Below are 17,624 nucleotides of genomic sequence, written 5' to 3'. Positions count from 1 at the left end.
CCCAAGTTAAAACAGTACAACGCATCATCAGAGATCTGCAACCTCTCCTGGACAATGACAGTTCTCTTTCTCAAGCTCTGGGAGGAAGACCTTTCATTGCCTACAGACAGCCACCCAGTCTTAAACAGCTCCTAACCCACAATAATACTACAACCAGACCTAACACGGACACTGGCACCAGAGCCTGCAATAAACCCAGATGCCAACTTTGCTGCCACATACACCCGGACAACACCATTACTGGCCCCAACAACATCACACATACCATCTCGGGACTATTTAATTGCTCATCGTCCAACATTGTGTATGCCATAAAATGCCAACAGTGTCCTTCAGCTCTCTATATTGGACAAACAGGCCAGACCTTACGCCAAAGAATAAACGGACATAAATCGGACATCAGGAATCACAAGACAGAGAAACCAGTAGGAGAACACTTCAATCTCCCAGGACATTCTATACAAGATCTCAAAGTAGCTGTTTTACTACAAAGGAATTTCAGAAATAGACTGGAAAGAGAAGCTGCTGAATTACAACTTATCACCAAACTTAAAACCATGGAGAAACCTGGTCTGAACAAAGACCTTGGATTCTTATCTCATTATACATGACAAAGCCATTTTTCACCTTTTCACCCCTTGCTTTTTCCTGTAAGACCTATTGCAGTCGTTAAGAGTCGTCAACAGGCTCATCACAGCTATCTGCCAATCACCCATTCCCACCACCCTTCTGAGTAATACCCCTCCCCACCTTCTCACTATATAGAAGGGTCTGGAAACTTCTGTTTCAGTGTATCTGAAGAAGTGTGCATGCACACGAAAGCTCATACCAAGAACTGACTTAGTTGGTCTTTAAGGTGCTACTGGAAGGAATTTGTTTTGTTTTGACTATGGCAGACCAACACGGCTACCTATCTGTAACCAGATATACATTGTACAGACATTTATAAGGGATTATAAGGGTAGGCATCACTAGATTCATTTTACTAACAACTGAAATGAATCTAATAGAGAACCAGCAGAATTTAGATAACAAAGTTAATTTTGGGATTAAAGCAGATTTCTAAAATTTGAACTTCAGAGTATGAATATAAGTGTCATTGGAAAAATATATATTAAACTTTCACTAAATGTTATTTTATTACCAATCATAAATACTCCACAGGGGCACCAAAAAACCCTTAAACTCTTATCTGTATGGTAGGTGTCAGATGGAGGAAGGAAGCTAGATTTCAGAATGAAAGCTTGCATATAAATGAAAGATTAATAAAATTAAGCAGTAGGAAGATGGAATTAGTTTTCACATAATAAATTAGGAGTAATTAAATTACAGCAAAATGTTACTGAAATTATTGGTAATACCTAATGGCTTTGGAAAGATATCTACTGGGCAATTTTCATCTGTGATAAAGGATTTTTTCATCTCCAGATTAAAGAAGAAAATACTTAGTTTAAAATTATTGTTCTTGTTGAACTATGAATTGGATAAACATTTTTTCCTGTGATTTTTGTAATAATGTTCAAGGGAAATTTTATGATTGTTTTTGTGCATGTTTCGGAAGCATGGTTCTTAATTCCACTACCAACCCTGTTAATCAGCTCAGAAACTGTAAGCACATCATTGACCAGGTTTTTAGCTCACAGTAGATCACACTGAAGTTGATAGAAAGCTTAAGAAGCAGAAAGCTAAAGTACTATAAATATCATGCCCATGGAAGCATGCACATTAAGGAGCCAGCATGTGATGTGAGAACAGGAGGATAAATCAGTACTTAATTGATTTAACATAAGACTAAACGTACTGTCTCAGTAAAATAAATATCTGGATTATATGAAGAATAATATCGAGTGCCACCAATGAATGCATAAACACTCATATTATTAGTGTCAGTAACAATCAGGGGCAGAGACCTCTGCATATGGCTTTCTATGGATGTTCTCATATACCAGTTAAGAATTTGTAAGCCTTTCCTCCCATGCCCTATAGCTAATCAAAACCACAGAGCTGCTATTAACCTTGAGTGGGGCTGGAACAGCATCCTGCCTGTCTCTTCACAACCAATGGGACAGTTTTGGACAAAGGAAAATGGCAGCCTCAGACAAATGAGCAGGCCTCACAAACTGCTTTGAATTAACAAATAACCGTAGGTGATCCTGATCACTGATCTTCCAAATCATCTCAAGATAAACCCTTCGTTCAGCTCAAAGCAAAGGGCTAAAACTGGAAAAACTCAAAAGAATGCTTGAGGAACTAAATATTGGCAAATTTCAGCAAGAACTGAGCTGATCCACACCTCCCAAATGAACTAATGTGCACATCCGCTGGCTTTTGCACTTCCAGAATGTTCAGGTGCAATTCTCGACTTAAAAACATAATAAATAAATAAATAAACAAATAAATAAAGATTTATTATTTATACCCCGCCCATCTGGCTGGGTTTCCCCAGCCACTCTGGGCGGCCTTCAGTAAAATACTAAAATACAATAATTATTAATATTATCAAATATTAAAAACTTCCCTAAACAAGGCTGCCTTTAGATGTCTTCTAAAAGTCAGGTAGTTGTTTATTTCTTTGACATCTGATGGGAGGGTGTTCCACAGGGACTAAATCAAGATACATGTAAGAATGCAGCTTTAAAGAGAAAATATATTTAGAAATGCATATTTTGCAGGAAAAAGTAGGCATTTTAAAGTAGGACTTAAATAAATATGGGGGTTTTTTTTGGGTGCAGATTATTCTTTTCTAAATGCACAGATTAGTGCAGAAATGGGGGTATTAATGAACTTATGGGTGAACAGGGGCAAAAGTGCTTGAAATAGATTGATTCACCTATCCCTAGAACTATGAAGTGGCACAGCCTAACAGATCTATGAATACAAGAAATAGCTGGGCTTTCTATTTTGCGGTGGGGTGGGAAGGCTTGCAACTGTACTTATTATGCTGATTTTATTGCTTGGCTTGTATTGTTCATTGTATTTTACGGTGAACTACCCTAGCAGGCCCTTAGAAGGAATATAAGGATATGAACTAAATACATAATATAAAAGCTAATAAATATTCAGAGCTGTAGATAAGTGTCCCAAATAAGATACAATTTCCAAGCAGTTAGAGATAAGGGTGGGCGAGCCCCCTGTGGATGGCATTGGAAATAAGCTGAGCCATGTTCCAAACAATCAGGAAATGGTCTAATTCATTTCCAAGCCAAGCCCAATTTTACCCCTGATCTGCATCCATTAAAACAGAAAGTGGGAGGAGGGCCCCCCAACTCCTGCAGAATGGTGAGGCAAGAAGATTCTTAAGACGGGTGGCCCATCCTGTTTTGCCACCTGAGGCACAATGGGAATGTGCCACTACCTGCCTACCCTCCCTGCCATCATGTCCCACTTCCCATTTTCATCATGGCCATTTCTTTTCTTTTCTTTCTTTTTTTGATCCATTTATTGATGTTTCAATGCATGTACATAATATTTACATAGAATTTCGTATTTCTCATATTCATACATTCACATTTTCTATTACATTGTAAATCCACATTTAGTTTTTACTTAATTATTCCATGCTTTCCCCCCTCGTGACTCAAAGACTTCCCTCCACCCGTGCATGACTTCCTAGCTTTGTTTTAAGATTTATTATTGTGTTTGTACTGTGGTATTTACAATTATTCTTGTATTTCTATCTATATTGACTTTGTGAGATCAGTTGATTGATTGATCTCATGGCCATTTCTTTTCGCCTGCCCCAGGGCAACACTGTGCTAGAGGTGCCAACTCATGGGGCCCAAACTGCTTTGCCCCCCATATCTTTTGGGAAGGGGCGCTCCCCTCCCCAATGTCGAGGGGGCAAAGGAAGCCGAGCACAGCACAGTTTCAATGGCTGGCTCCTCCTCCTCCTCCTGCCATGGAAGGAGGCCAAGCACAAGAGAGGAAGGCCACTGGCCATTGAAGCCGTGCAGCACTTGGCTCTGCACCCGGCTTACTCCTGATGATGTGACATCACATGCACAGTATGGGAAAGAAGAAATAAAACTTTCACAAGCTACTTGAATAGGAAGCCGATGAACTAATTGTTTGGGAAGGGAGAGCAGCAGTATCTCATATCAAGCATGATAGCAAACTTAGCCATCTTCAAGGGTGACCATTTTGCACATTCTACTTTACTCTTTTGCTTTTGCAATGGAGGAATACACATGAAAGTAGAAGACAGCAGGCATTTATCTATTCACTGTCAGTTAGCTCAATGTAATATATATTGTAATATACATATACAATGTTTGCCTTGGAGCCAACACATTGAGTTCTGAGAGCTAATTCTAAATGAAAGAGGGAAACCCTCAGTCTTTTAAGTAGTGGGATGTTAAGAGATGCACAGGAGTAAAATCTTCTGAAGCCTTTTTGCCAATAAAATTCTTGATCATTTCCCTGTCCTGGAAATTTTGATCATTCCACAATTCATTCTCTCCTCTGTTTCTAAATTCCACTTCTCTGGTCTGCGTTTCCAGTACCATGGATGAAAAGAGAATTGATTACCACCAAAACACACATTCATTGTGTGGACTGTTACCACTGGGCTGGCTGAAGTCGATGTATTTATTTAATAAAAGCAAAGTAATAGCTAAAATAGAAATGGTCCTTTTCCACATCTAACTGAAAAACCCAGCAAGCCCCTCTGGAGAGGTGCTTAGAAATGGATCCAAATGGCAGCTCCCTCTAGAAATGCCTTCACTTTCTCACTTCTAACCCAATTTGACATTTAATTTAACCATTATCGGTCTCATCTCCCAGAATCGCACACTGCTTGTCCCTATTTGGCATAATAAAGGTTTCAATTATCCAAATGCAAAAGTATGGTAATTTGTTTCACTCACAGGACACTAATTAAAAAAGGTGGCAATAGAAGAATTTTATATATAAAATCTTCTGAAAACTAAGGCTACAATACTAAGCACACTCAATCAGATTCAAGTACCATTGTGTTCAGTGGGTGTAGGACATGTTTAGGATCACACTGCAAAGGTATAAACTTCAGAAAATAGTTCTAAAAGCACTAATTGATGTGACAAACTTCTGTGTTTTTTTAATCATCTTCATCTGAGTAAGTGGGGTTTAGTCCACAAAAATGGACACCACAGTTAATAGTCTTCAAGATTCCACAAGGCTCCTTCCTCGATAGTTAAGATTAGCTTTTTAAAAACAAAACTCCTGGTTTATAGCTTGAGTTTAACTTGGATTATCACCTTCTGTATCACACATTCTTCATTCATTTTGCAACAGCAAAATATGGTCCACTGATTTAAAAGCCAAGAGGGCAAGTGGTCTTTGAGGTAAACTTATGTCTGATTTTTTTTTGTTTTGTTTTAATCTGCAATGTTATCAACACTTAAAAGTTCATATCTGCTAGAGATGAACATCTATTGTCTCCTCAGTGATTAACACTGTGCTGATTATTCTACGCATGTGTAGTTAGAAGTTCCACTGTGTTCAGTGGGGCTTACTCCCAAACCAATGTAGGGTTGCAGCTTTAACTATAGAGACCCTGGAGCAGCAGCTGAACCCTAAATAATTTAAAGCTCTCTTTTAAATAAGGCATTCCAACAAGCCTTCCCCCCCCCCCAAAAAAAAGGACTGTGGTTTTCAGGACAAAATAAAAAAATTCCTTCCAGTAGCACCTTAAAGACCAACTAAGTTAGTTCTAGGTATGAGCTTTCGTGTGCATGCAAACTCCAGGGATTGTCTCTGGAAAGTATAGAGCTGCCATACGTCCAGATTTCCCCAAACTCTCAAAGGCGGAATTGGCATCTGGGGGGAATTTCTGAAAGGCAGCACTTTGTCCTGGATCTTAGGGAAGTCAATTGAAAAATTGTGGACAGTACAAACTGAAGGCATTTGCAGATGACTTAGTATTGACTTTGCAAGAGCCGGACTCCAGTACAAAAAGAGTTTTAGAATTAATTCAAGTTTTTGGTCAGGTGGCAGGATTTAAGTTGAATAAACAAAAAACTAAAGTTTTGGAAAAAAAATTAACAAATGTCGAAAGAGAGAGTTTTCAAAATGAAACTGGATTAACGGTGGCAAAGAAAGTAAAATATTTGGGGATTAATATGACATCCAAAAATGTGAATTTATTTAAAGACAACTATGATAAATGTTGGACAGAGGTAAAGAAAGATCTAGAAATATGGTCGAACTTGAAGCTTTCTTTGTTAGGCCGAATTGCAGTGATCAAAATGAATGTATTGCCTAGAATGTTATTTTTATTTCAGACACTACAAATTGTGGATAAACTAGATTGCTTCAAGAAGTGGCAGAAAGATATATCTAAATTTGTCTGGCAGGGCAAAAAGCCCAGAATAAAATTTAAGATACTTACTGATGCAAAAGAAAGAGGGGGGTTTGCCCTGCCGGACTTAAGATTGTACTATGAATCAGCAGCTTTCTGCTGGTTGAAAGATTGGCTACTTCTTGAGAATGCAGACACGTTGGATTTGGAAGGATTTGACAATAGGTTTGGTTGGCATGCATATATATGGTATGACAAGGTTAAAGTTCACAAGGGTTTTAAAAACCATATTGTTAGAAAAGCATTATATAATGTTTGGATGCGATATAAGGATTTGCTGGAAAATAAAACTCCTAGGTGGCTATCACCTATGGAAGCCAAGGAGGTGAAGAAACTTAACATGGAATCTAAATGGCCGAAATATTCTGAAATTTTAGAACAAGAAAGTGGAAAATTTAAATTACAGAGCTATGAGAAAATAAAGTCTAAAGTACGAGATTGGCTCCATTATTATCAAATAATGGAGACTTTTAAACAAGACAGGAAAATTGGTTTCCAGGTGGAGAAATCGAAACTAGAGACAGAATTGTTAGAACCCAATACTAAGAATTTATCAAGAATGTATAACCTATTGCTGAAGTGGAATAGACGAAACTGTTAAGCCAGCTATGATTAAATGGGCACAGGACATAGGTCATGACATTATGTTTGCGGACTGGGAACAGTTATGGACCACCGGTATCAAATTTCCGGCATGTAATGCCTTAAAAGAAAATATTATGAAAATGATTTATAGGTGGTACATGACCCCAGTTAAGCTTGCGAAGATTTACCATCTGCCCAATAATAAATGTTGGAAATGTAATGAAGCCGAAGGTACCTTCTTTCACCTTTGGTGGACCTGCCCAAGGATTAAGGCCTTCTGGGAAATGATTTATAATGAAATAAAGAAGGTACTTAAATGTACTTTTCAAAAGAAACCGGAGGCATTTCTCCTGGGCATGGTCGGCCAATTGGTTTCAAAGAGGGATAAGATTTTCTTTATGTATGCCACTACAGCAGCAAGGATCCTTCTAGCAAAGTATTGGAAGACACAAGAATTACCCACACTGGAAGAATGGCAGACGAAAGTGATTGACTTTATGGGACTGGCAGAAATGACCGGCAGAATCCGCGACCAAGAGAAAGAGACAGTGGAGGAAGATTGGAAGAAGTTTAAAGTATATCTTAAGAACTGTTGTAAAATAGAGGAGTGATAAAATGTCAAGGGGAAGGAAGATGCAGAATTGCAGCTAAAACTGTTTGATGATTTAAGGTGAAATTGAGAATGACAATGAGTTTAAATTTAAAATTTAAATGGCAAAAAGGGTTGTTGAAAAATTGCAAAATAAGGATGCAAAAAGGGTGAGGTACGGGGAAGTCCGAGAAACGAGGTGTATGAAAATGAGGTTAAGAAATGATATTTTTTGGGTGTGTTTGTATTTGCTGATGTTTGTGTGTTGTTGCTGTTTAGTGTTAAAAATTGGAAAATTAATAAAAAATTATATATAAAAAAAACAATTGAAAATTTGTGTTTTTTGCAAACTTTTTGAAACATGGCAAGCCTAGGAAAGAAGGAACACCTGGATCACATGGTAGTGCTTGTAACTGAATCAAATGCTAGTTAAACAGCATCAGTGCTGAGGAAAATAAGTATTGTCTGGAGGGAACAAGAAATATCAGCAATAATAAAATCATAGAGTTGGAAAGAACCAAAACAATAGCCTCTCATTTGAAATGATCTAAGTGGAGGGGGGTCACCCACAATGTTTTGGAACTTGCATTCTTAAACATGTTTATAAATGATATGAAGTTTGGGGTGAGCAGTAAGAGGTCAAGTTTCCTGATGACACCATTATTCAGGGTCTAAAAAAATTTGCAAGGAGCTCCCAAAAAATATCTCCAAATGGGATAAAACAGAATTAAAATGACAAATGATGTTTAATGTAGGCAATTATAAAGTGGTGTACAAGGGGGTAAAAAACATCCCAACCACATATACAGAAGTGGTAGTGACTGATCAGGAAAGAAATATTGGGATCATGATAGATAGCTTGATAAAAATTTGAGCTAATGTGTTACAGAGGAGAAGGAGGTGGAGGAGGAGGAGGAGGAGGAGGAGAGGGAGAAGAAGAAAGGCAAATTCCATGTTAGAATTTTAAGCATTTAAAAATAAAATTGTCACTGTTATAATGCCTAACACAACAAATTTATAGAGCAGTCACACTTGGAATGATATTGCAGTTGCTGTGAATCACAGGGGGTGAGAGTACTGTGGCGCTTGGCGTCTGGGGAACACAAGCAGTGTGATTGTACCAATATCCTGCTTGCAGGCTTCCCATAAGCATCTGGCTGGCCACTGCAAAACTGGATTGATCTTTGATCCAGTAGGGCGCTTATTCTGTTCTTGTCTAGTACAACCCCCTGCTGATGCAGGAACTCCTGAAAGGTGGCCATCTAGCCTCTAATTAAAAATCCCTTACACAGGGAAAGCTACTTCCTTCCAAGGCCATCTATTTCAGGAGCAACGTACATAACCATTAGCCAACCGATTCACTGTAAACACAAAGAAGACCCTAGTGGCATTTTAAGAACTAAGGTTGTGATCTTATTAGGACTTACTTAGGATTACATCCCATTAACTGCTGTGGGACTTCCACTTAAATGTGTATAGGGAAAAGCTGCAACACCTTTATTGTGGTATAAAATTTTGTGGACTAGAGTCCACTTCATCAAATGCATGAAGCATGAGTCTCATTTGAGAGATATACATAGATATAGCAATTAAGATAGATAGAGAGATAGATAGATAGATAAATGTAAAGGACTGTTACAGACTGTACCTTTGCATTTCACAGTATTTTAGCTCTGCTGTTTACATTTCCTCCCTCTATATATATGTGTGTGTGTGTCCCCCATCTGCCTGCCCATCCATTCATACCCATATACCCATATGCACCTCACAAGGCTATAGAGCAAGTGTGACAAACTTTTAGCCCTCCAGGCATTCCTGAGAGGACAAAAAATTCTGGTATATAGGAAACTTGGTATATAGGGAAATAAATTGTGACATCAAGCTATGAACATTTTGACTCTATTAAACAGGATTTCAATACACTATGGATTAATAAAAAGGAACTGAGGTGTATTATGAGGTTTAAAACTACCATGTAGGATGCAGAGATCCAGATTTTGAACCACTGAGAACAAGGAAAAAGGAAATATGTTGCTTATTAAACTAATTCACACATCCAGTCTAAATATCTTCATAATGGCACACACATTCCTCTAAGCAAATGACCTATTTATGTTCTTTTAATGTACCTAGGAGAAAACAAACATCATTTCCCTTTAGGTATTTTGCCTGTATGTGAATTGTGAATATGATGCATTAGTTGCTATGACTATTCCATGGCCTTGCAGTATGCCATAAATCATAGAATTGTAGAGATGGAAGTGACCCTAAGTATCATCTAGTCCAATCCCCTGAAATGCAGAAATCTCAAAACATGGTTCCCCATCCAATTTGGAACCAAACCGGACCCTGCTTAGCTTTGCAACTGTGCTAGCTGCACTGCTAAGGGGAGCAAATATGGGTGGGGCAGGCTTCACAGAAGCAATCAGAAACTCACCTTTTAATCTGCTTTAAGCTATACAACCTGGAGTCCCTCTCAGAATTCCTGCTCTTGTTTCCAAATGACATCCCAGCCTATGCCTGGAAATGTCACATCAACCACAGAAGCATGGAGCCAACCTACGAGTGGAGAGGGTTGGGAATCAATTCCAGGTTTTTACTGGGTGTAGTAATATTTCATAAACATTTTGATTTTCTATCTAAATAGGTATGGATTAATAAGATGCTCCTTAAAGGATTGCTCCATGTTTCAGTGTGATTCTGTGATAGATTATCAGGTGGAATCAGCTTGATGTTGAGTGTCAGATTATTATTATTATTATTATTATTATTATTATTATTATTATTATTATTATTATTATCAGATTGAGTCTCTATGGTTCTATTGGGTATTCTGCCATGATTAATGTTATTCCTTTGTGATATTATGGTGTGTTTTTTACAGTATTGTTATGAATCAGAGTTCTGAATTAAGGTTGGAATGTTAGAACTGGGAAATAGTCGGACTAATGTGTGATTAAGAGGGGAAACAAGTGTGTAGTAAGAGTTGTTGTGGACCCACAGATAAGCTTCTGTTATTAGCATATGTGAAAGCTAATTAAATCAGGCATACATCTTAAGACATGACCTCTCCTTAATCCTAGGAAATTAACATGAGTCAGGCACTAATTGAGTGAGGCAAGCTTCCTTGAGATGATAGCCTGGTAGGGAGCATGGGATAAACAATTGGGAAGTTCAGAGCATCCAAGGGGCTAAGTGTGGAAAGCACAAATTGAATAGGCTTCTTCGCTTCTTTAGGGGATAAAAGTTGAGAGTTTAGAGTGACAGGGAGGAGTTAAGAAACAGTTACTAAGCAGTGGGCTGGAGAGTCAAAAAAGCAGGATGTTTTGAATCCAATGTTGTGGCTGTGGGAGAGGTCAGAATCTCTTGGAATGTAATGCTGGAGATCCCTCCACTGGATTCAGGTAGTATATATGTGCAAATAAACCATATATCATAAAGGCACCACAGACTCTGCTGTGCCTAACTGTCCAAAAGGGAACACAGACTCTGGTTAGCACGCCTGGTACCCCTGGTATTTCATACCGCTTGGAGATTGGAGTGGCATGTAACTTTATGGAAGCATGGAAGTTGTCATGATAACAACAGCTAAAAATGGGAATTAGCATGATGCACAAATGGAAGTGTTTTTGTCTTAACACCAAGATAGGGTTGTATCCTGCCATTCTGCTCATGCAACAAACTTCTTCTTGTACAATGGAACTTTGCCTACTCCCCTGAAGCTCCCAAGCACCCTCAGCACCTGATACAATGAATGAAAGAGGAAGGGGAAGTTCTGTTGCAGTATTAGATACTGTACAACCCAGAAATATCATTTCTCAAGAAACAAAACAGATCCCTGGTGTCCCTAGACTTTTTATCTGGGCTGCTGTGTAACTGACAGCACAATCCTGTCCATGGCTTCCTGGAAGTAAGTGTCACCGAGTTCAAGGAGACATACTTCTAGGTACGTGTACCATAATTTTGAGATTTTGGTATATATATTAAATCTTATTTTTTCCAGTACTTAATGTGGACTTTTAACTAGGCATCCATTCTGAATTTTAGGAATAGAGCAGGTTTAAATACAAAAATTATTGATTTCATTTTTTTGTACAGTTATGAGACCAGCAGCAAAATGTCACAGTGATAGTTTTCGAAGGAAAATTGTGAAACATGCCATTATGTCCAAGATATTTATTTCTCCTCTGTTTCATTGGCCATGGCAAAACAGACCCTCCATTTGGGTGGCAATAGTGCTGATAGGATGAGTGAAACTATCTGGAGTAGATATGCTTACCATGGAGATCCTGGCACAGGAGTGGATGCCACAGGCTTGTTGCCATTTGAAGAATTGTCATCATCTGGGAGCAGTTTTAAAGGGTGATTCTTCACATGGAAAAATAGAGAGATCAACAAAAGGCATGTTTGTTAAGTATAATTGGTTTAATTGACACAGAAATGGAAAATGCCTCTGCATTAATGAAGGTTTAACATTCAATCTTTAGAGTTGATAATTAACAAATTGTTGTTTTCTGCTAGCAAACGTTTGAGTGTTGTAACCTTAGTTCAGTTGACAAAGGTACTGAGTTGCAAATAGCCAATTTGGATGGTGTTGCCTTTAGTCTTTTGTCTCAAAACACTGTGGAATGAAGATGTAAATGAAGCTCTCAGTGAAAACAGCTCCAGGTGAAATACAGAGAGAGCGCGCTTTGCTTATAGGTCTGTTTGGATTTTTTCATATTTTGTAAGATGCTGAACTGATTACGCTTGGTCAAGCATATGTCTTTGATTATTTTCTTCTGTTTTGAAGAGTTCTTCAAGTAAAACTTTGAATAATATTTTTATGGGTCTTGACAATGTTTATTTCCAAAAAGAGTCATTTATTATGCATCCACTCACTTCATGCTTCACAATATTAATATCTGCAATAATCATTATACAGTACTACGTGCTTCACTTCAACTTGCAGTCACTATTGAAATTAAGCATATGCTATTTTGCACTCATACAAACAATACATCAACCTATAAGGAACTTAGCAGGGAGCAATAAACAATATAAAAGAACTAGAAAGAGATGAATAGAAAGGTAATTGTAGTCCTGTACTTAATCTTGATAATAACATACTTATGTACAAAATACAAAAAAAAGTGTGTATAGATAAAACGATTGTCGGGATTGTTACAGAAAAGAACCACTCTACATCAGATGTTATGGCTCAATCCTATTGTGCCTTTCAATTAAATTATTATTTTACCATTCATTTATTTGCTACCATCACAACTAGTTCCATTTCCATTTCAGGTGGGGTGGGGGTGGGATGTTATTGTTATTTATTGTTTATAAGCCACTTTGGGAGTCATTTGAATTAAAAGCGGCATAGAAAAATAATAAATCCAATCACATTATGCTAGGTTTTAGGTGAGAAAAAGGATTTGAACCTAAGTCCATCAAATTCCAGAAACCTTATTCACTGCGCCACACATTAATTTATAAATTGCTCTGTGATGCTTCTTCAATGTTACCATATTATTACTTTCCTAAGGGGCAATCCTGTGCAACATAATACAATAAATAAACTGGAACGTACATGGTATAAAAAATTACAGGGTTTCAGCAGAACATTTTGGAAATGAAGCAGTACGACCACCCTGAAATGTTAGCAGGCATAAACAGTACTGAAAGTGGAATCATATATAACTGCCCCAATATGAGCACAAATCATCATTAATGCCCAATAAAAAGGACATCTGAGTGCCCCCCTTAACCTTTCATAGGATTTGACTTTTTCACATGCTAAGCACCTCACGCGGTTGTACAAAATGCACGACAGCATTTATCTATCCAGCTCCACTGTCACAACTTTTATGAAGGTCATAGCCTGTTCATTTATGCTAGTGGCTTAAAGAATCAGTGAGTGAATAGAAGGAGAAGGCAGGTCCATAAAGGGCTACAGCTTGACAGTGCTTTTTCTTTAAGCACTGTAGGACACTTAGAGAGTGCTCTTCAAAATTACTTCATGGATTCTTGTAGCATTTAAGAGTGCCTCTGCAGGCCAGTGGAGAGGGGGACACAGAGCAATGTTGATGTGAAACATGTACTTCCATAAATCCACAAGGACTCTGCAAGGCCTATGGAGAGGCAAAACCTAGAAAATGAGGGGAAATGTATTGATCAAGTACCTCTGTTCAACCTTCTGTTAAAACAAAAACAGTGAAGGCTGAAATATGTGGAGAGGCTGAGGAAATTCCAGCAGGGATCCTCCTTAGTTTGAGAAAATGGCAGAGCCAGTATCTTTCCCCTGGAAACAAGAGGAAGTTTCAGGCAACAAATACAGGTTTACTGACTTATGGAAGCGTAGCAGATTCTGATGACAGACTTTGTGTACATATTCAGGACTGCATTTTGTGAGAAAAATACAGTTAGAAATGTAATTTTTGAGGGGAAAGACTGCCCCTGAAATCCATTCAAAAGTGTCATATGGTGCAGAATGCAGTATCTGGAGTTCTGACTGAGATTACTTGCCCAGGTCATATAATGCCCAGTCTTAAAAGGACTCAGTTGGCTGACTATTCATGTTCAAGCTGAATTTAAGGTGCCAGCACCTTAAACCCCTCAGTATTTGGGGGTTTGGGGGGATCTAAGCCCTTCCTCCCATATCAACCTGACCATACAGTAAGGGCAATGACTTTCTCTAAATACCAACTGGATCAGGAGTGAGGTTTGTTACAATAAGAGGGCTTTTAAGCTCCATCTATCAATTCCCCTCCTCAAGGAGGTATGCCTGACACCAACTTTGCTATCTTTTAGAGACTATTTTTTTTAAGTTTCCCAGGCATTTAAAATATTTGAATTATTAGACCTGAAGTACTGAAAACTCTCTAACCCTTAATTGTGTTCTTACCTGCTGGTTGTTTTGTTCATATTAATTGTTTTGAGATTTAATTTATAAACCACAAATAAATAATTAAATTGTGTGTGTGTGTGTGTGTGTGTGTGTGTGTGTCTGGTAGCTATTCATGAGCAGAACAGTTTTGGCTTCAGTAAATATTCAGTCACCAATGTGCAGTTTTAAATGGTATAATCTCATGAATTTTGAAGCATGTGATCTATCTGAATCTTTTCCCTGGCTCCCATGTGCAGTGAGGGGGGAAAGTATTTGATCCCCTTGCTCAAGACAGCACATGTACAGACCCATCTGCAGTTTGCCAAATCACATCTGAATGACTAAGAGGAGAACTGGGTGAAAGTGTTTTGGTCAGATGAAACCAACATCAAGCTCTTTGGCATCAGCTCAACTCACCGTGTTTGGAGGAGGAGGAATGCTGCCTACGACCCCAAGAACACCATCCCCACCGTCAAACATGGAGGGGGACATATTATGCTTTGGGGGTGTTTTTCTGCTAAGGGGACAGGACACTTTCACCACATCAAAGGGACGATGGACGGGACCATGTATCGTCAAATCTTGGGTGAGCACCTCCTTTCCTCAGCCAGGGCATTGAAAATGGGCTGAGGATGGGTATTCCAGCATGACAATGACCCAAAACACACAGCCAAGGCAACAAAGGAGTGGCTCAAGAAGAAGCACATTAAGGTCCTGGAATGGCCCAGCCAGTCTCCAGACCTTAATCCCATTGAACATCTGTGGAGGGAGCTGAAGGTTTGAGTAGTTACACATCAGCCTCGAAATCTTACTGACTTGGAGAGGATTTGCAAAGAGTGGGGCAAAATGTGTGCAAACCTGGTGGCCACCTACAAGAAATGTCTGACCTCTGTAATTGCCAGCAAGGGTTTTGCCACCAAGTACTAAGTCATCTTTTGCAAAGAGATCAAATACCTATTTCACAATTATAATGCACATCAATCTCTGCCTATTGTCTTCTGGGTTTCTGGGTGATTTTCCTGTTGTTATTCTGTCTCTCACAGCTACAATAAACCAACCATTAAAATTATGGACCAGTCATTTCTTCATCATAGGGCAAACAGGCAAAATTAGTAGGGGATCAAATACTTTCCCCCCTCACTTTATGACCAGGGCTTCTGAAATAGATAAATAGTACAATGCATTCTTGAAACTTACACAAAGGAATTTGGTACATTGAAAAGCAAAATCTATGGAACAAACCCTTGCTATCTGTTTGATTTCTGCAGATAAATATCTACCCCCAATATGAATAATATAATGAGAAACAAACCTTCTCATCTTCACTCTCTGTTGGCTTATTTTTCATTTCAGTATGTAGAATCAGGGTTGGCGGGCAGGAGGTCCTGTTTGATTCTTTGCCTTTATCCGAAACTGAAACACAAAAGTAATTGGATCCAATAAGTGACTATATCCCACTGAGCTGTCAACGACTTATATTTTCCCCATTATTTGGGGTTTTTACACTTTAACTGTATGTTAGGCAGACATACAAAAAAGTTGTCCCCCACCCACCAACCCACCCATGAGTAAATTATGTTGCACTTAGAAAATGTGCATCTCTGCAATACCCAACACTTTGTTGTCAAAATATGGTTTTCCTCATGGAGGTACAAAACCAGTCATAATAAAATGTGCCAGAGAACATTAGCCATTGCTTCTTGAAATTGCTGAAGTAGAACTATACAATCAAGAAAACTTTTTTCACTAGTTACTTCTGGCAATGGATTGGAACCTCATAACATTCACATAGCCCTTGAATAACGTGTCTCTGTAGAGCTAATCCAGAGATGTCTAGCATGGTCCTTAGGTCAACAGGTGTTACATATTCCAGGACAAAGAAGGAAATCTGTGGCTCGTGTGTCCTACCTAAACTTCATGTATGATACAGTCGTGGTGAGGTGTAAGAGCAGGCTCATGCACTCACCCATATTGCATGTAGAGTTGTCAATATTAAGCAGGCTCGCTTATTCAGATATTGCATAAATGATACCCATTTTTTTTATTTTCTAACCATAGAATTTTCTTTCTGCAAGCACAGTGAGAAGGTGCATGATTTGAGCTTTGCTCCTCTGCTGTAGCATATAATGGTTTTCATACACATTAAGTTGAAATCATAACCAATTTGCCTTGTTGATTTCAATGGAACGAGTGCATGTGTGTGTACTACAGGTTTCATGCTTACAGAATAAAATATATTTATTTATTATTTGCTTTATTTTTATTTATTTAACAATATTATGTACCAATTAATTAAGCAGTATACATAGTACAATATAAAAATATTCAAAATAAAATACCAATAAAAGACAGACAGGCATAAACATGGTCAAAATTTGGATAAAAACCAGCAGTTCTAAGACGAATATACAAAATAAAATTGCATGTCTAGGTACGCTTCCCTAAACAACAACAAAAAGGCTTTAGTAGATGCTGAAAACAAAACAGTAGCAGGTGCCTGCCTTATTGGTATGTATTGTATAGAAATGGCTGGAATATTACACAAAATTTGGGGGTAAATAAGTAAGTAATAGAAAATAAAGGCATGAAAGAGACAGCTCTTACGCTCTGAGTTGAGTCCCAATTGAAACCATATATCTGACAACTCAACTTATCAAGTTATCTATAAAATAACTTGACTTTGGTGGTCTGCTTCAAAAGAAGCCAGCAAATTAAATCCCATCTCTCTTCCTCACCGGTGGCCTGCTGGCAGATGCTCCTTTCACAGAGAGAATGGCTGTGGGCATTGCTGCTAGTGCGGTGCATCAGCTGTGCACACAACGTAGAAATCTCATTCACAATTTTGAAACTTCTGGTGCAAAGATAGAGATACCAGAGATGGGCTCTTAGGCTACTTAATCTTACTTTAACTCTGCAAATTGAGATTAGTGCTGGGACAAAACAGAACCACTGACAGGATGTTGGCAAGCACACTGTTTTACAGCGCTAAGGGCATTTCCCTTGGTAGTAGAAAACAACAGAGTTGCATTTCTTCTTAAACTTTCTAAAAATAAGTGAATCAGCCAGGGAATTAAGAGTCATCATCAGTTTTAAACATTTATCCCACCATATACATTTCTATATACATAAAACTGCAATGATTTGCAGCGCTGCATCAAAATCCTGGATTTGTATAAAGTCAGGGAGGGAGGGAGGCAGGGAGGGAGAAACATAATGGTATACATATTTTAAAATGGTGGTTTTAA

The 17,624-nt window shown here is 38.3% G+C and overlaps 1 protein-coding gene across 2 annotated transcripts in view; it reads right to left on the bottom strand.

Moving 5' to 3' along the window:
• The window catches only part of TCERG1L (transcription elongation regulator 1 like), a 176,018-nt gene that overhangs the window by 31,538 nt on the left and 126,856 nt on the right, over positions 1-17,624 (bottom strand). For both annotated transcript variants that reach the window (XM_081863278.1, XM_081863277.1), the window contains exons 6-7: positions 15,692-15,792; positions 11,791-11,879 (exon numbers count right to left, since the gene is read on the bottom strand). In XM_081863278.1, coding sequence (XP_081719404.1) covers positions 11,791-11,879; positions 15,692-15,792 — 190 coding nt within the window. The remainder of the gene's footprint in view (positions 1-11,790; positions 11,880-15,691; positions 15,793-17,624) is intronic.

Source organism: Podarcis erhardii (genome assembly GCF_964252035.2).
Source record: "Podarcis erhardii genome assembly, chromosome: 5".
NCBI lineage: Eukaryota > Metazoa > Chordata > Lepidosauria > Squamata > Lacertidae > Podarcis > Podarcis erhardii.
The sequence above is the reverse complement of the archived record's forward strand: the minus strand, read 5'-3'. Positions and strand labels throughout refer to the sequence as shown.